The 20573-nt window shown below is 38.3% G+C and overlaps 1 protein-coding gene across 3 annotated transcripts in view; it reads right to left on the bottom strand.

The window, feature by feature from the left end:
- Positions 1-20573, bottom strand: part of GMDS (GDP-mannose 4,6-dehydratase) — a 412414-nt gene that overhangs the window by 327080 nt on the left and 64761 nt on the right. For 2 of the 3 annotated variants that reach the window (XR_003991441.1, XM_030486344.1), the window contains exons 2-4: positions 19760-19804; positions 16050-16137; positions 11711-11820 (exon numbers count right to left, since the gene is read on the bottom strand). Coding sequence is in view for 2 of the 3 variants with exons in the window: in XM_030486344.1 (XP_030342204.1) it covers positions 11711-11820; positions 16050-16137; positions 19760-19804 (243 nt within the window). In the remaining variant the exon portion in view is untranslated. The remainder of the gene's footprint in view (positions 1-11710; positions 11821-16049; positions 16138-19759; positions 19805-20573) is intronic. The other variant, XM_030486358.1, reaches the window with a different exon arrangement.

Here is a 20573-nt window from a genome sequence, read left to right as displayed (position 1 = left end):
CAAAAAAGTCAGAGTTCTAGAAACTAATAGAAGTTGAGGAGTTCCTCACGCAATGGCAGACAGTACTGAATTAGGGAAAAAAAGGGGGGTGTGGGTGGGGGGGGTGGGGTGGGGGGGAGAAAGTATTTCCAAACAATCTGCTGTTATGAAAAACATACCCAACTTCTCTGCAAAACAAGCTGCATGTTAGGGCACAAACACTGATAAAGATAATTAAAATGCTCAGCTGTTGCTAAGTTAAAGCTCTTCACCATCTCTGAAGAGAACTGAGAAATTTCCTGAATTTTTCTGCCTGCTAAAATACAACACAGCAGCATCAAGATACGATTAATCTGCAGCAACATTATTTAAACCAATCTGAATCTTAATTTGGATGGATTATCAATAAATAGCAGATGCAGACTGTCTACAAAGTAAACAACTGAGTGTCTTCTGTGAATGAGATGATCAAATTACAATATTCTATACAGATTCCCTCAAGATCATTGCTATAAACAGAAAAGAGAACAAGTTATCCTAAACATCCCAGAATTACAACTTTTTTTTTTTTTCCCTGATATATTTTTCAACATGGCTAAATTGAACAACTATGTCTATTCCCAAGATCCACAAAATTTATTAACTCTAATGAAGTAGCAAAAAACCAAAAAAAAGTCTGATTATAGTTATGGAACTCAAATTATGTTTCATCTTGAGTTTCTAAAAAGTTCAAGGAAAAATAGAAATTCGTGTCCACAGACTACTGTAACAGTGGAATTAATGCCTGCTGATATAAATGTGTTCTGCCACTCCTGACCACACAGCCGTTCTAAATCATAGGTTCTGTGAGCTTAAATGTGCACGTCTCACTGCAACAGTTCGACAGAAATGTTTTGTGTGCTTTAAGTTATCTCTATGCTGTTTTACTCTAAGAAAATAAGCAAAACCATTTTTACCGCAGAAAATACTTTATTTCTCTTGATTCGCATGCCTGTAAAACATACCAAGTAGCTTTAAGACGCACAGTGCATTTCTTCCACAGATGAAGGAAGTCGAGAGGATACACATACATTTTTAAAGCTGCATAAACCACAAAGCCAAACTCACACAGAACAAAGAACAAATCTAGCATTACTCAGCAAGAAGACTAGAAACAAGCACACACACACACATACACCCCAACAGTCCTAATAAACCTAAAGGAAAAAAAAGAAATACTGCTTTGTTATGCAAATCTACCATTTCAAAATTGAGAAAATTAAATGATGTCATTCAAGCTAATATCCTTACCTCAATGGAAAAGAGGCAAGAAACAAAAACAACCCTCCCTCCCCACCAACCCCCTCGCAAACACTTATTTCACTGAGGTTTGGCTTAAATAGGAGTCTGTAGCACTTAGCCCCAAGAAGAATTTCAGAGAGTTTTGAAACTGCTTATTTTAAGAAGTTTGTTCTGCCAACCTAATTTATCTGAATAATCAATGCAATGCATGTATAACTGCTTATTCACAAATTTTTCATAGATTCCATTTCTGATGTTTAGAACAGCAACTTAATAAATGATTTCTAAAAATATAAAAACAAAACCACATTATTTCTTCCAAGGGTTTAATATGCCTTCATTGAAGGGTGTTCAGAGCAAAATAAAATTTTAAAACATGGTATACCAAACTAATTTCATACTTAGCAAGAGAAAAAATGGATTAAGATAGCTTCATCCAACAAATCATATATATTTCCTTCATTTAATAGCAGTGCTTTACCAATGTTTGAATAGCAGATATTGCATAACTGTTACATCAACATTCTCCTTTAAATTGTCACTTTCATTTTAAGACATTAAAAACCAATAAAATATAAAAAACCCCAAACCAAAACACATGCAGACCCACTCATCCAGCTGCATGAGCAGTAATTTAACCATAATGAGAAAGCTCCAGAAGTTAGTTATTATATTAGCATTTTCTATTGTGTATGATGAACGATACTGAAAATCACCTACACTTCTGTAGTGCTGCATTACCCTCTGATCTCAGTAAACTGTAGCAGCTAGCATGAGTTGCAACACTTGAAATGAATCAAATGCTTTTCTTTAAACCTCTAAGAAATAAATTACACAGTGGTTTGGTTTTCTAAATAGGCTGCTGAAGGGGGTGGATAGATCACTAAAATATCAAATTTCTGAAAACGAAACATTGTATGAGCAAAAAGTTGTTATCAAAGTAGAAACCTGCCAGGTATCACCAAGTTATTGTAACAATTTTTCAGGCAACTGGGTTAAAAAGCATTTTTTTTATGGAAAGTAAAACCCTAATGAGGTCCATCAGAAACATAAATGGTAAAGCTAATGCTCAGCCAGGATGGGTGCACTCAGAGCTGTAACAGAAATAAAATGTTTTATAACTTTAAGATAGCATCCCACATTGACATTTCCAGCCTTGACATAATTTCTAGACTACTCTAGTCACACTATAATAATAATTTCTCAACTTCTTTTCTATCCTCCTACTACGATATCTTTAAATCCCAGGGCTTGAGCAATCATTGACATCAAAGCCTTCAATTCCACCTTTTATTTTGGGATCATCCTACTACAAAATTTTAGATGCAGATGAGCATACAACAATATGTGTTAATGCCTAGATGACTGAAGCTATTTTGCAGCCCTTAATTTTCTACTTACTCTTAAATACCAAGTCAAATACTGTACTACTTTTATTAATCAAACACTTCTAGAGACGGATCTGCAGTTTGACTCATTTTATTAGCAAATCTAATTTAGGGAATCAGAGCAGAAAAGACTGCAGCTCTTTTTCTAAAAACACTGACATTTGAGCAAACCTTACCAAAGAATGCTTGCCTGACTGAGGACTGACATTTCCTTTCTCTAACTCGCTTAACTAAGAAATAGGCATTCTAGCCAATCCTACAGTACCCCAAGGCAGCTGTATATCACTTTCAGTTGCAACTTGTGAATACTTTCTTTTTCCTTCTGTCTCTTTATTTTGACATGCATATTATGTTAGCTGATTTCAATCATGTTGCATGAGTGGATGACATACCTTAAAAGATTAAGTTTTGCCACCTGGGACTATTCCAGAAATTCAGTACTGTATAGCATCTCATACCCTTCTTCATCCTCTATGCGCCTGCATTATCAATAGTAGCTTTCTTTCCTATTTTATGCCTAACAAGTTGTTCAAGGCTGCAGTTGATACAAGTCAGCTTGAAGTGTCATTCCCCTCTCATTCCCATTCCAGGATGGAGCCGCTCCATTGTGGACAACGCTCTGCTGCCATCTATTTGACACAAGAAATACAACGCTGCGAATGCCGCAACTGGTTCTGCCGTCCCTTTCCCCCAGCTTTCTCTTCCCCTGCAGCAGCTGTTGGAAGAAAACTATCAGGGAAGTTTTTGATCCCTCCTCCCCACTCCCGCCTAGACGTAGAAATCACTTCAGCAATTACTTTTGCACTTCAAAATAGCTACAATTACAGCAGAGATTTGGTTCTTGAAAATAAAACCAGAATTATAGAATAAACCACCCTTCTCTAAAAAGGGAATCCAATTTAACAGCCTTCTTCCATTCATAACCTCAAACAAGAGGCCAGTTCTAAAGTTTGCTTTAAAGCAATTATTTTAATATTTGTAATGTAATTATGTAGCAAAAGAGCTCATCGAGGGCTTGATTCCAACAGCTATCCAGACCTAACTGGGACCATGGCATTGAATGAACATGGATTCGCCAGCCGTACCCCCTGCCCTGCGTTGCATCAGACTTTAAATTCAGAAGTCAGTTAGGAAGTCAAATTATGGAGCCTTAAAGCAGAAACCACACACAAAGCATGAGATGAAGGAGGTGGTACTTTATCCGTCATCAGGGTCACAAAGATAAACACCACTTCATTTATCACAGCATTCAGCCTGCTTTGTATGCAACTGCACAACACAGGAACAGCAGTTAAAAGAAGTCCCTAAGTTGCATTTGTTAAACATCATGCAAGAGACACCCACCAAAGCTGCAAAAAAGATCTAAAGAAATCTATAATCTTCAGTTACAGATTCATGACAGCCTACATTCTGCTCCTTAATTACCAAGCCACATGAAGTAGTCCTGTTTCAGGGCTTAGTCAGGTCCTTTTCACATCCCTGATTAAGCACTCAAATACCTTCATTTTTTTACATGGTTGCTTTCATGATGCACTTAAGTAACGCATTGGTAGAAATGTGCTTCAGCATTTACCCTGGAAATGATCCATAGGAAAAAATAACAAAAGGAAAGACTAAAAAAAGGCAAAAACATTACAAGTTATTCACACAAACTATAAGTAAGGTCACTGTGATCCAAAAAGCATATGAACTCTTGTGCATTTTTCTTGGGGGGGAGGATACCCTACATCAGAGCAAGGATAGGGAGAAAAGGAATGGGGTTGTTGAGGGAGGGAAGGGGCAGGTAAGGAGAAAATGAGAGAGATGGAATAGGATGACACAGACACAATGCCAGCCTGCAGCAGAAGTCATCTGATATCTTCTGTGGTATTAAAAGATACCCATAAACATAATACCTTCATTTTCTTGTTGGTATTGACATAAATAGTACTTGGTTTGGGGAGCAATTTGTTAATGCTTGTATTTGCGAATACATACTAGCACCATTGAGTGCGTTATTCCATTGGGTTTTTTATTAGTATTCATAGCATTGGCAGCCACAATACATATATTTAACTATTAAAGCTAATCTGTCTAATAAAATTAAAAGTTGCATTAAGTTCCTTAGGAACACTTGGTTTTAAATCTATTTAGCCTGACAATACAAGCTGCATTTACAAAGATTGTGTAAAGTTACCATAAACATTTAGTGAGAAGAGACATACAAATCCCAATTGCAAGCCATTATTGGAATTACCTTTATTCCTAGGCCACACACAAAATCTGTTTGAACAGGTACTGCAAGTATTGTATTTAAAAAATTGCCCTGAATAATTGAAGTGTAAAACTACCTTAAACTTGATTGCTTAAAAGGAATTATATTACTGAAAGTGTTTAAGCTACACACAGCAGAACACTATGTACAAGAATTTGAAAGAAATGCTCGAGAGGCTTATTCTGCCCTCTGGTGCACTCCATCCCACAAGGACATAGCATCCTGCACAAACTCCAGGAAAGTACACAAGCAACTCCAACAGTCTGAAGTTAAAAGCAGTTAAAGAGGTATGCTGAGCTACATACACTAAGACTGATCAGCACCTTTCAGAATCATAGAGCCTGGATGATGCAACACAAGCAATAGCAGTAAAGCATTCTGCAGGACAGAAGACAGACCAGCTAATTTTTATTCTTTTGTAATTAAGGCAGAGCACCTAATTGCACTGGCTAAGGACCAAGACCCCATCATATGAAGCACTGTGCAAATACAGAATTTGCTGGTTTACATAATAATTTTTTAGTGATATTATGTTCACAAGGCTGATGTTGCAAGCTGCCACCACCAGTAAACAGATGACAGGAAATGGACAGGTACCCAAGTATGCCATAGAACACAGTACCACAGGCCCATACAGGGATCCTGCATTAATCAGATGTATGCTAGGGCAGCAGGTTCTACATTTATAGTCTTTTATAATACAAATCAGGTTTGGAAACTCACTGTTTGGCTAATAAAATGAACTACCCTATATGCTAAATTAGAGGTAATTTGATATCATCTTGAGACGATAAAATATTCTATAAAGCATAAAAATAAAATTCTCTAACTCCATAAAATTGAGGTTTGTTAGGCTTATTTTTGCCTATGAATAAAAGTCTTACTACATTGCAGAGTGCTGCTAATATTCTTTATAATTAGACTAGTTCTTGTTACACTGAAAAGCGAACTTGCTTGTTTTATAAAAAACACACACAAAAAATCCATAAATTTTCTCAGAAGATGCAAGATTCTGCGACATTCATAAGCTTAAAACCTGTGCAATAATATAACAGCACAACAACGTATACTGAATGATAGCAATCATGAGTCACAGTATATAAAACATTTGTTATGCAAGCTGTAATATACGATTCTAAGCCTTGTTACTAACGCAATAGTAAATAGAAAAGCTTTACAAGTAATTCCTTGAATTATTTAACCTGCAGTTTCACATAAACAAGATTGTATCAAACTAAAAACAAAAAAACCCCCCAAAAACCCCAACTTTTGCCATAAGGAAGTATTGCAGGATCAGAACCAAACTAGTTAAGTACACAGTTAGCACGTAAGCAAGTAAGTAGCATCATTAAGATTACCAATTGGTATTTACCATGATAAAAAAAATCCACCCTACAAACTTTGCGGGGAAGACTCCTGTTTAAAGCATGGACTGCAATAACAAAACACATCTCTAGCACAAGGAACTATGTTCAGAACTAATTAACCAAATAGACAATGGCAGCAATCACTAGAAGCTATTTTACGTCAGTGTTATTGAAATGATTAAAGCTAAGCCAAACCAAATTGAAGGGGTCTCAAAATAAGGATCCCAATAGAGAGCTGTTCTGTAAGGAGGGCACATTGCTCACTCTGGCTATTGAATGGCACAAGGACAGACCTTGAAAGGATCCCAGAACTCAACAACGAGAAGACTTCCATTCTCAGTTCTGGCTTCGTTATGGGATGAGTCATTTAAGTTTGTGCCTTGACTTTCTTCATAGATAAGTACTCACTAGATACATGCAGTGGAAGTACCTTCTTCATATGAGACTGCCTCAGAGTGACGCTGTCCTCTCCTAAACAGACTTTCGAATAGATGATTTTCAACTATACTAACTGCATGGGTAGAAAGAGGATGAGGGAAGGAGACTGCAGGAGAAAGTCAGCAATAGATATTTTTAATTATTTGACTTGTGTCCTAAACAGAAGGATGCCAGCTTCCATGCCATGTCCCAGACACTGCCTTCCTCACCTTTCAGTTGCACATCACCATCTCCCACTCCCCACAATTGTTCATAACCACAGTTACAACTGCCAGAAGAAGCATCCCATAAAAGAATATAGCGGGAAATGAAAAAGACCACCTGTTTCCTATAGGGTTCATGTTCTTCAGACCAGGAGGAGTCTAGGAAAACAAACAGGCTTTGCGACATGATGAAGTAGTAAAGGCTTTCTTCAGATAATAGGAAAAAACCTCACATTCATAGATCCTAGTCCTCATGAGGGACTTTCATCATCCTGATACCTGCTGTAGGGACAACGCAGGCTACACACAATCCAGGAGGTTTCTGGAGTGCATTGATAACCTCCTAACACAGGTGACTAAACAGGGCACAAGGGGAAATGCCATGAACATCCAACTCTTACAGTCAGGGCAGCCTTAGCTGCAATGATCACGAGCTTGGCAGAAAAGGGCATGGGGGTCATGCAGGACACCAAGTTGACCACCAGCCTGCAAAGGCCAACAGCATCTTCAGCTGCATTAAGTGTCACCAGAAGGTCAAGGAAGTGATCTTTTGCCTCTACAGTGCTGAGTGGTGACAGCACTGTGAATTCTAGGCTGCCAGTACAGACATAACGGACCCACAAAGGGCAGAAGGATTTGAGCATCTGTCATGTGAGGAGAGGCTGAGAGCTGGGTTTGTTTAGCCTGGAGAAGGTTCAGAGGGGGCTCTGACTGATGTGTGTAAAAATACCTGATGGGTGGTAGGAAGAATAAAGACAACCCAGACAGAATCTTCCCAGTGGTAACCAGTGACAGGAAGTGAGGCAATGGGCAAAAAGTGAAATACAAGAAATGCCATTTAAAAATATTAAAAACTTTGTGGTGGTCGGCGTTGTGATTTTTCTACTGTGAGGGTGATGGAATTGCATAGATGAAGGAACAAGTTGTTAAGGGAGGTTGTGGAGTCTCTATCCTAGTTAAAACTTGAATGGACAAGGTACTTTGCAACCTGCTCTAGCTGACCCTACTTTGAGTAAGGAGGTTGGACTATAGGGTCTCCAGAGGTCCCTTCCAACCTTCAACCATTCTGTGATTGTAATAAATTTATATGATAACTCTTGCCTGTGTACTTCAAATTTCTTCTCCCTGCAGCAATCCCACTTTCCTGCCGCCCAGCATGCAATCTAAAACTTCAGGATGCAGCAGAGACACAGGTGAGCACAGGTTTTTACGTAAGGTGGAATTTTCCTCCATGGGCTCTGAAGACCCTGTCGCTATTTCTTGTATTTATTCTTCTTCCCTGCTGCCACTTCACTCTCCATGCAGCGTGAAAACAGGCATAGTCACATTAACAGGCACAGGATTGAAATCAATTAGTCGTTCATAACATGTTTGGTTCACAGCAATTAGGGATCAGTATTTAATGCAGATGAAACCAGAAAATAATCAGAAATTAGTAAGGTCTTTAATTTTGCCAGCATTAGGAAAGAGGAGCCTAAAGGCCTCCCAAGACTGAGGGCCTTCTCTTTGGAAAGCACAAAAATATAGAAGGAGAAATGGAGAAGATAAAGTTGAATTCAGTAGACAAGTGTAAAGGGATCCTTACTCAAATAAGGGGTTATATGCTAAGAGCCCCTTGATTTTTACAGTTCACCTTTCAGGTAGGGTTTGCTTCTTAAACTTAATTCCCATGAGATTCCAAGCATCCATGTGTCTGCAAGAACTTGAAACTAAATAGAATCTTAATATCCCCTAAACTAAAGAACAACAACAACAAGTCATAAAATACATTTGCTATAAAATTTCTGGCAACAAATGCCAGCAGTAAGTAGGCAAAATAACCTTCTACTACACAATAAGATTTAAAGAAGTAAACTAAGCAATTGTGGCTATCTGCACTAAACTCCAATTGGACTAGGCTATTTAACATATGACTACTAGGACAGCAATAGCCATAAAACTGGAGCCATTTCTTCAGTCTTGTGTTTAACTGCTAAGTGCAGTAAGTTTCAAGTGCTGAAAGCAAGACATCTTTTACTAAGGTTGCACTGCCTTTTTGCTTCAGAAATCTGTAAAAAAAAAAATTAAAAAAATTAAAAAAAAAATTACCAACTTCACCCATTCAATAGAACTCAAAAAATCTTATAGGTCAGTCAAATACTGATGAGATCACTTTTCCTTCAGAAAAAAAAATAGTTACAAGTTCATATCTCTGTGTGTGTGCATCAACTGAAATACTGTGCAAGAAGAGACTTTTATATAACTTTAGCCCACCTAACATTTGGCTAATAGTTTTTCAAGACATTCAACAGATAGAAGAATATAGAGTTATGCGTAACAACTTAGACTAAGCAATCTACATGCTACTGATACACAATAACGGCAAATCATGGTCAGCACACTGGATTCCCAAAGCACCAAAAGCCAAAGCAGCAGGACATGTAAAGACTGGGTAGAGAAAATGAGGCTGAACTGTTTACTTAGTAACTCTGAAGTGAATATGCTACTGTTTTCTGAACATCCAATAGAGAAACTACAGTGCAGAGAGCTAATCCCCAAAACAGACAGGAGCACACACTGGATAATTTGTTCCTACTGATGATATCATTCTGTTAAGTTTACTGTTTTTAATAAGGAGCAAGTTTAAGTCTTCTCTCACTTTCTCCCATGCACAAGATCAGATCAGCTTCTCAGTGACCTACTTTATGAGTCATAGTCCTCACTATTTATGATTCAGAAAAACGTCTTCTCTGACAGTATTTCCCAGACTACTGTGGGTTCATTCCAAGAACCAATTTCATCTTCATTGGTTTCCTACAGGAAACCAGACCAACTTCCTATTATTTTATTTTCCTTCATTTCAGCACGGCTCACATAAACTAACTGGAAGTGAGAGTGATAGAAAACTTTATTCTGCATAAACACAAGCCAACACAAACACCACCAAAAAATACTGAACACGTCATTGGTTCAAAGTCACCAGAATGTGAAGCAAGCTAAGATTAGAAGTCCTTTTCCCTCCTTCCCTAAACACGGTGCACAAAGGCAAAACCAATAAGTTTACATACCCAAAGTTCAATGGTAAGAGTTGTTCAGTTCTCTGCTGAAGGCATTTACCTCTAACAGATCACCAAGTTCTATTCCCTCTTCTAACATTGGGAATTGTTTCAAAATGCACTGTTGGGCTGCTTTTAAGTCCAACTAAAAATGTTGGACTTAAAAGTCCACAGTCAAGTGCCCCAGTCACCTCAGTCAACAGACTTGGGGTGCCTAGGTTCTCTCCTCAACTGTGAGAAGTATTACTGGAGATGCTAGGAAAAATAATAAGCATACCCTGCAGAAGTCCTTTTAGACTTCCAGTGAGACTCCAAACATTGCCCAAGTATTGGGCTGCTACATTCAGGCTAGCTTCTAAGAGATACATTTTGATGGCTCCTCACTGTGCTCATTAGATCTCTAAGGCACATAAGATCTCCAGCAGCCAAGACTTTGTGCTTGATCTGCACTGGTTCAAAATGTTCATGCAGTGAGATACTTGAGGAATAAACTTTCCCAGAGCCCATGGCAATGTCATGCAAGAACCTATAGCAGCATCACCACCACTACCCCTTCATGCCCTCCCACTGGAGCACTGTGATTTGAGCTGCTGGCAGCTGCAGGAGCCACATGGAGATAGGCTGGGACTAGAATATTAGTAACATGATAACAGCACCTAAGGGACACAAGTCATTTCCCTGTAGATTGTTAACCAGTGCACTTGTTCAAGAAAAGAAATTACGGAACTTTTAGCTGTGGACTGTAAACACCCAGCAAGGTTTGCTGGCTCAGCAAAACTGAGCAAAACAGTGCTTAAATTGCTATCTAGACCAAAGCTGCCCTTGGACTCATGCAGCCCTGTTCTTATATCTGAGCTAAGAAACCAAACCAGACTAACGTTTAGCACAGAGAAACCAGATAATTACCACTTAAGCATACTTTCACATCACACACAATAAGGACAGGAGATATGACTGACACACAATTTATTTTACAGAGAATTTGCTGCCTGGCCATCAGTTTCAGTTTGTAATCATGAAGTGAGGCATGAACAAGGCTTTTGCAAGTAAATAGAGGTCACCTGTTAGCAAACCAAGCTTTTCCATGATATAGCAATATAGCTTCACATATGTAAAATACAAATTAAAGTTATCCTCTGTACTATTCATTTTTTCTTTATGATGCAGCATTACTTTCCAGGGTCACATTACTCATCTTCAACAAGTCCTTCTGTTTCAGTTTCTATAACTTTTTTCCAACCAAAATCTAGAAATTTTGTAATGCTGTTAGTAGGAGCAAAGCTGTTTTCTCTATTTATAGGTCAATCTTTCAAAGAATACCACCGGCATGACAACTGGTATAGGTGAAGCCCTTCTAGAAGTGATACTCTCAGATACACGTATTGATTTTAATGCAAACAGAATAATACAGTTCTAAGAACCTTTAGACCTAACAACACTAAATAACTTCTCCACTAGGACTGGTCAGCAGGAAATCACAGCAAAAGTTGTTTCAAATGGTAGAAAAATCAGATTTTTAAACCTATGGATTTTGTTGATAATGACAACTTAGCCTTACGTAATCTGACATCTTAATATATTTTCAGTAGCAAGAGTCACACAGTAATTCAGCACTGCAGCAAACAACTATCTGGATTTAAGGCAGTGTTTAGCTGTTAAAGTTAGCAGTTGTTAAAACAGCTATGAATGCTGCAGTCTAAAATAATTAAAGGAGTATGCTACTGCCAACGCATATTCACAATTCTCAGTGCTAGAAGCTACTCACCTTGACATGGCTCTGAGCTCCCAGGTTGTATATCTCAGTGGGTTTGACTTCATTAATGATCTTCACCAGGCAGGTGCTGTCCGTGAGATCACCGTAGTGCAGCTTCATGTCTTCAGAGTTTAAGAACACAGAGTTAATACACTTTAGCTGCAGAACAGTATGGCACTCTTGGTCCAAATCCTATTCCAGGTTTAAAATCTAAGTAAACGTTTACTGGAAAAAGTTAAAAAATCACCAGCTGAACAAGGTTTTGCTTGTTGTTTTTCCTGTGCTTTAAGCACAAAATACATTTCCTTGCAGGAGTAACGAATACCATTTCAAATTCCCTTTTCAACAATCTGATTTACCTAGCAGTATTAATATAATTTGTTTAATAGTTTACATTTAATTAACTCAGGTAGTATAAGTTAGAATGATGTCATATACAGAATTTCAGCCACAAACCCTCACGTTACTTTAATTTACATTTGCAATCTTTCTCTCACAAAGGTTTTTAATAACTTCTTAAGCATACTTCAAGAGCTTTCTCCTCCTGCCCAAAATGTTGCATAAGTTTATGTTCCTTACTGTGAATAATTTCACAACACAACAAAAATATCGAAGATACCTACAAGATGAACATTGAAGTAACATTACAGTACAACTCACTGTACTTATTACTATTGTTTTTCCATTTAAAAATATAAATAAACACCAAAAAGGTATTTCAGAGAACATTGTAACTGTCAATGAAACATGCTTCATGATACTGCACAAGAAAATGTCAAATGTGGTTAGGTAAGTCAGTCACAGAGCTGTCATTTATTCTTTCCTGAGTTACTTTCCAATCTGAGTGTGAAAAAGTAGGCTAGAGTATAAGACCAGCCCCTGTCAAAATTTAAAGAGCAGATTGCAATGACCCATTCGACAGTGGTCACCACTTTCTTGGGACTGTATCATCTACAGACAACTTGATTCGTTTTTTTTTGTTCTTTTTATTCCTGAAACCAAGAAATACAAGGTTTATTACAAGAGTCTTGTAATTACCATATGAATCCTCAGCATGGCTTTTAAATTGTGAGAGATATGTGACCTTTATTATTTTTTTTTTAAGCTGGTTTAGGTTTTTCTTATGGCAGTTTTTTTATTGTTGTTTTTAACAGTTTAAGGCAGCAAGGAAATACGGATCACACAGTTCTTAGGTGTTCAGCTTTGCACATTCCTGTTTCACATGTACTTGAGGCTCTTCAGGTTGATAAAGTGATACAGCGCAGCAGGTCACAGTGTATTCTTCAAATTTGCTTTTATACCCACATTGCTTGAAAAAGAACAGTTCTGAAAGGTCTTCAAGACCCAGCTGAAGCTGTGACTAACAGGTAAGGGAATAGTAGTGCAACCTTTTTTAAAAAGAGATAACTCTGATTAAATATGAATGCTGGCAAGCAGGTTATGACCCTTTTTGTGCATACACATCAATTATCCATGGTGGGGGCTGCCTTCATTATTGCCATCAGTTCTATACAAGCTGTGCTGGAATAATACTTCATTTCCACTTGTATGGAATGCAACTGTCCTGCTTTCCAAATGAAATTCGATGCATGAAACCAGTTCTGCCTGTGTGCCACAGCATGCACAAGATCCCAAATGGTTACAGGATAAAGCTAGTCTGATATTTTTAACCTGCGATCTTCAACATTGTTGGTGTCCAGACCACCTCTACAATGGTTGCATTTTTCTTGCAACACTAAATAGAGACCAAGAGCAAGCACTATCTAATCAATTTCTCTGATGGCAGTTACCACCTTTCTTAAGAAAACTCTGTGGGCTGGTGGGAGCAGGGAAGAACCCAAATGCACTACCCTTTCTGCACCAGAAAAGAAAGCTTCCCCTAGGCAACAGGAGACCCTCTTCTGCTGCTAACCTTGGCTGGGAGTTAAACAAAATCACCCTGCCAACTTAGCCAGTCTTTCAGAGAGAACGGAGCAGAGGATGCTGTTAGAAGAGGAGGTCCAGGGAGCAGCAGCAGCTCTGTGGGAGCCTTAGGGTCTGAAAGAGCAACTGGTTCCTCTCCAGCCTAAGCAGCAGCTGAGCAGGAAAGAAGTGCCACAGTCAGACGCTCTCTTCCTACACCAGAGACATCCAGTTCCGCCACCATTCCCAGGCCAGAGAGCAGACTCAGAGCTTCCCACTGGAAGGTGGGCTGCCAGTCATGCTGAGCCAAGTATCAGAAGTACCCTCCCATGACTACCTTAAAGTTATCAAAAAGGAATACCCATTTTGGTCTACAATCAAGTCTTCAAAGCTTCTTGTCCAAAAGGGCTTTTTTGAATGGGACCAGGACACGAGGCTTTGTTCATTTTCTGACTGATGAAAAAAAGGTCCTTCAGAAGTAACAGGCTAAGTGGAAAGACTTACTAGAAATGGGGTTTATTTGGTACAAAGATTTATAAACACAGATTAAATATCAAAACCTTTGGGGTTTAGCAATATTATCCAATCTGTAAGCCTCCTCAGCAAGCAATAGCTGAAGGGCTTGCTTCAGGAAACAGCTTGTTTTCCTTCTTGTTCTCCCTACTATTTTTTTGTATAAAGAGGTTCACTGTCTAGGAAGATCATCATCGTGCACTGTGTAATCAATTCCTCATGGGAAAAACACATACAGCAAAGACAAAATTAGGGTTTGCTCACATCAACCACTATTGCTTCTTTGCTTCCTCCAGTACTGCCTGGAAACCCATTGTTTCCAAACAGTTTCCATGGAGTAGCTTTTCCCGAGATTCCAACTCCAATTCCTCCTCCTCCCCTTCATATGGCTGCATTCCTCAGTTAAACGAAAATTAGATAAAAAGTGGGGAAAAACATTTGAAGTCTGTTTTCTTTTTCCTTTCTTCCATGCCTTTCCTTAAATGTTCATATACATATTATCACAATCTACATTGCCTTCTCAAATCACTTTTCATAGTCACAAGATGGTCCTCACAATGCACAGGTTCCTATTTGATTTCTCTTGCTTCATTTTACTTTGTAAGCTCTGAATGCAAGTCATAGGAAACACAGTTCTTGCATTGTCCTTGACGGAAGCACAGGTTTCAGTATTCTTCATGAAGATATTTTATTCAAATTTACCCCTCTCTCAACCAGGTATTTTAAGGAGCAATGTACAGTAAGTAGTAACTATCCACAGTTTTGGGTTGTTTGTTTTTTTTTTTAAATTACAAGCAAAGATCAAGTGAAGTCTAAAAGTTGCATTATATATTAAAATTGACAAAAGGCTCTGTTCAACCATGGTGGAAGCAGACTTCAAAATACATGAGACGGCATAGAGATATTTAGGGTTAATACTAACTTAAATTGGACTATTTAGGACAGTGTCAGTCTGCACAAGTCTACAAAATATGAATAGTGTAGAGAGCTATATGGTTATTAAAATGCTCAATCCTGCTGAACTGGAGCCATTCAACATTTGAGCTTCTCATTAAGTGACCAGTTAACCTTCTTTAAGGTAAAATACTCAATTTTTGCAAAGCGTACGCTGAAGGCAATGATTTCAGCTTTCAAAATTATCGTCAGTAACAGAGAATACAGTAAATTGTCAGTAAATTTCAAAAACCAATGCCTGTCCTTCAGAAAAGAAATGGTAATCATTTCATTGGGTGCAGAAATTCAGGAGATTCGTTCTTCCTGTCATCAGTAAGAACTGACCATGTCTTATTCATGCTGTCATGCTGTCACACAGGCTGTCCCCAAGCCTTCACCTCCATCAGGCATAAGAAACTCATGAGGATACAGAAGTGGAGTACTTAAGATAACTGCCTCAAAACCCCCCACATTTTACTATTCTGATATCTCAGTGGTTTTAACTTCCTGTAGCTTTTTGCAGACTCAGCCTTTTTCTAATTGCTACTGCCTAGCTACGTGTGAACTGTCTCAGCATTTCCACACAATTCCTTCCTGGGCCCCCCTCATTTTCCCCTCTTGGTAACTCACACACACAAGAGTACTTATGTTTTGTGTTAGATTTTCATCAGAGAAAGTCATCTCTTTCTTTCTGAGATGGAGCAGCTAGCTAACACAAGCAGAGAAAAGCAAAGCTTAGCTATCAAGGGTTTTGGGGGTTTTTTTTACTTGCTTGTTTGTTTTAAATAACCAATCCTAAATCAAGCACAGCTTAAAAATAACTATTCATTGCTAACATTTAGGTAGAGGAAACTGGGATTCCCTTTCATGTTCCAGGGGATCTTTTCTCCACCAAACACATGCCATAGACAAAAAAAAAAACAACAAACCAACCAACCCCCACTCCCTCTCAAAAAACCCCCCAAAAACCAAAACCACCTTAAATATAAAAACAATGTCTTACTTCCTTCAGTGTGAGCCTGTGGGTTCTTATAGAGATGTTCAATCCGGCCTGTATTAAAAGAACTAGACCGACGAACGATGCCATGTACCTGGGGATTGAACAAAGAGAAATTCAAAAGGAAAGTGGTAAGCATTAAGAGGAAAGTGTTCATCATCATCATCTCTCTTTTCATATACATGGGCCTAACTGTTTCGTAAGGTAATCAGAGCTTGCCTCTATTCCTAAAGACAGACAATTATCCAAATCATAACAAAATACTTGGAGATGAGCTCTGATGATGTCTTACTTTCATACCCTTGAGTGGTTTCACCTTCTCCTTTGTTGACACCACTAGCAGCCCAAGCATCACAAACAGTACAGGAAACACTGAATTGCCCTAAAGCACCATCTCCTAGTGAGTGAGACTTGTCAGCACTATTGGAGTTGGAGAAGCGATATGTGAATCCTAAGATAACCACTTCTCCCTGGTTGCAGAGAAGTCTTTCTCAAGCCAGAGATGATGGGCATAGATAAAGCAGCAGCAGGAGATGGGGCTAAGGAAAGGAGAGAGGGGGCAGAGAGGTGGGAAATGGAGAAGAAAATGACAAGGGGAAAGAAAGGGCAGGAGCTGCAAGGCCCAAAAATATTTTAGAAAACAGCTGTTATTCACTTTCTGGGGTGTTGGAAGAACAGCCAGAACAGTCAGTGCTTTTTTATGGACCTCATGAGTCAGTGTTCTCCAGTGGGTTACAAGACACACAGGCAAGCCTAAGGCTGAAACGCAGGTTGGGAATTTCCTTTAACCAGCAATGATAAATAAGACTGTAAAAGAACCCCACTGGTTCTGACTAACATTAAAGAAAGCCCATTTGTGTCTAATACATTAGAGAAATTGTTCAAACACTGCACCTGTTTCCTCCTTATGTAAGATAGCCCCATGCCTGCTGCCAAAATTCATGTTAGCTTGGGTTACCAGCTGCAGAAGTTGTGCTTGCACAAATGAAATCGAACTTCAGCATCTGACTGTCCTCCGCTTCTCCCTGCCCATTATTTCTGAGAGTGATCCCTTACATTTTGATGCATCCTGCACTTAGCTGGGTTGGGCCATTGCTTTACTCTCTCACTTCAGTGTTAACTTGAACTTGTGAGAATATACCAGCAGGAATAGGCAGTGTTTGGAGTTTTGTTTTATTTGGGGGTTTTTGTTTTACACATAACACAAGCTATGGTTATTGACACTTTTTATTCCATCTTAAGTCTGAAACTTAACTGAATAAAAATATATACACAACCACAGAGTGAGACCAGTTGACTGCTTCAAGGATGACATTTTTGTGGCAAGATCTCTAATAATAGCTGAATAGCTTCATCTTCACAACTTGCAAGTCAAATTTATGATGCCGATTTCCTTGCATAAAATCTTGTGTGCCTAGCCACACAACAGGCTTACAACATATCTTGTCCTACAATTCAAATGCTAAACTTTCCGCAACTAAAATATTTCCATTTTGAGAACCAATGGGAAACTGAGAAACATGGCCTGCCAAAAGAAATTTCCTTAAAATAATGAATTTACAAGGATAAATTTTCATATTTATGTGGTTAAAGTTATGTGGATAATTTATAGCAACATAAGGTTTACAGAGAAACACTTTCAAAGTAAGAAACTTCTATAACAATTTCACTTTTACAAAAGATGCTGGAAATATTTTGAGTACTCAAAAGAACATTTGTTTTGCTGAGTAAAAAGCAGACTGCAGTTTTAAAGCATCAAATTATTCTAAAGGAAGCTAACTGAAGTGCTCTAACATTCTTCTAGCAAAATTAAATATTTTGGCTTAAAGTCCTGATAAAAGTTTTCTTGAGGTCTCAATTATCTACCTCTGAATGAAGTCATGTTGAAATTCAAGTTCACACAAACGATTGACCAATAAGTCAAATCTTGCCAGCTCAAACCTTGATGAAAGACCATGCTTGCAAGAGCTTTGTGTCAGCTGAATGACGGTGATACCAACATTTAACCAATGAGATGTGCTAAATGCAATCACCCCAGGACTGAAAAAAGTTTCAGCAAACAAACAAATCCAGAGAGCCTGGTGCATCCAGTGATAACAAGAAAACATGCAAATCCAGCTTCTTTTTTCTATTCTTTTTTTCCTCCCACTCCTTTTTTTGGTATGCACATACAAGAGAAAGAAAACCTGCCAAATGCTTAATCCATGACAGCAATATAACCGTAAAAAAAGTGATGAAAGATATCTTTGTCTGCACAGGACAGGTGAAATGCAAACTTTATGACAAATGAAAATGTGTGCAAACTGGTTAATCTAGTTAAGAATGTAAGATCAGTGGAGTTTTCTCAACAGGGACTGATTTTTTAAAAATTTCAAATCTATTTAAAGAAGTCAAATAGACGATCTTTGTTAGGGAGGCAATCAGTTATCACATGTATTCTTGTGTTCAGTTCATCAGGAACAGAGGTTTTTAACTGGGAACACAGGAACGAATTCCAGCAAGTAAATGGAGAGTTGAGGAACAGAAAAAAGATTTCTACACAATTATTATAACCTTTCTATTGTGGAAAGGGTTATATTTCATTTTAGTTGCAGTTAGCAGTTCTCAATTTCACTGTGGACTAGGGTGTTTTTGCCTTTAAAGAAGCAGAAGCAACCACAATGATAACTCTCTTCCTCAAATGGAATGGAGAAATAGTAAAAATCATCAATTTACAACACACACATCGATAAGCAGATCAATCACCAAACCAGAAGAAAGGATGGAATGAACAAGGCAAGATTAACCATGTGCAAAAGCATGGAAAGAACAAACTGGCTGAGAAGAGACCTCTCACTAAGCTATGAAGGAGTGTTAGAACAGAAGTAGTAAAACACAATATTAGAACAAGCACTAACTTCCACTAAAACCCCAGAAAATACTATGTTGTAGGGAGATTAATCTGACCAACCCTTTCCTTTCATTATCGTGCATTTTGGAAGAACCTTTCATGACTGAGAAGGCAAACATTCTTATACATATGCCCACAACAGTTCAAAACCATCAAATCATACTATAATACTGTGATTGTTACTTTGCTGGGTCACCAAAAACATGATTTTGCCATGGAAATTTTTGCAGCAAGAAGTAAGGAATCAGACTCCCCTTATTTTGAGGAAAAGGTAAATGAAAATAATAATATTAATCAAGAATATAATTAATCTAAGAAAAGGGGTGGAAAGTAATACTACAAAAGCATATTTTGAGGGTTGGTTTGGGTTTTTTTCTTTTTTCCCTTTTTGTAGGGGGAAATGCAAGGTTTTCATTGCTGAAGTGTAACTGCCAAAATAAAAGGGCCTTTAGAGTGGAGAGAGAGGGGAAAAAGAGAACAAACAAGAGATTCTTATTCCTTTATGTGGTACATTGCATCATAAATTATTGCCTAATTCCTTACAGTTTTGGCTCACACAGGTCGCTGCTTATCTGAGTTGGCGGGAAACATGCAAAGCAGCTATACCCTGAGGAGAAGAGGGAATCCACCAGTGGACGTTAGATGATAAATAGTACAATAAGCTGGCATGATTACAGGCCATGTTGCACATTCCTCTCCGGAGTTTTGATTTGTTATCTAGCACTGGAGTGGAAAACATACACAGAGAAGGACAGAAGCAGAGGAAGCCGGAGCTGCAGCATCCAAACGACTCCATCAGCCTGCAGCCGGTCACCGAGTCACTCACCTCATAGCCTTTTTCCAGCAGGAACTCAGCCAAGTACGAGCCATCCTGGGAAGAGTAAGATATAGGAAAATGTTAGAAACACAGAATAGGCCTGGGAGATTTGAACTGGTTAAAGTCTCAAAAAAGGGGAAAAAAAATATTGCAGTGAGTTGAACCGGTAACAAGAATATACTTCGATTTCTCCAGATTTATATACCAACCTAAATACCCAGACACTTTTTGGTTAATTTTATATTAAGAAGCAGTGTATTTTAAAATAAGTTGCTTATAAACACTGGTTGAGAACTCCTGTCTCTTGAATCTCTTCCCAAGTTCCATTATGAAGTGCCTGGGGACATCTTTCCAAAATACCCTAACCACAGTTATTGAACTTTAACTATTTTGGAGATAGGGAAGGAAAAACATTCTAAAAAAATTGGTACAAGCTATCTATACTCTGCAATCTGATGTGCCTCTGTAACACTCTGTCATTCTCACATCTCCCTTGCACACGCACTGCTTCCAGAAGCCCCCTGGAAGCAGCAATAATTCTGCCTGACCTATTGAGTTTTCAAAAACATCCCTTGCACACTGTATATTTATACTACAGAATACAAGCCACTTTTACATTTTATATATCATTGACGGTTGAGAGTTTGGGTTGTTTTGGTTTTGAGTGTTTTTTGTTGGGTTTTTTGCCCCCCCCCACCCCCCCTTCTTTTTTCCTTCCTTTTAAATTCTTGTCAAACTTAAATTATTAAATTTGCAAAACCCAAAGACTTCAAATCACACATTTTTCTGAAATAAGATGATTTTCCTGGCATCACTATTGCCA

This window comes from Strigops habroptila, chromosome 1 (assembly GCF_004027225.2).
Source record: "Strigops habroptila isolate Jane chromosome 1, bStrHab1.2.pri, whole genome shotgun sequence".
NCBI classification, from domain to species: domain Eukaryota; kingdom Metazoa; phylum Chordata; class Aves; order Psittaciformes; family Psittacidae; genus Strigops; species Strigops habroptila.
The sequence above is the reverse complement of the archived record's forward strand: the minus strand, read 5'-3'. Positions and strand labels throughout refer to the sequence as shown.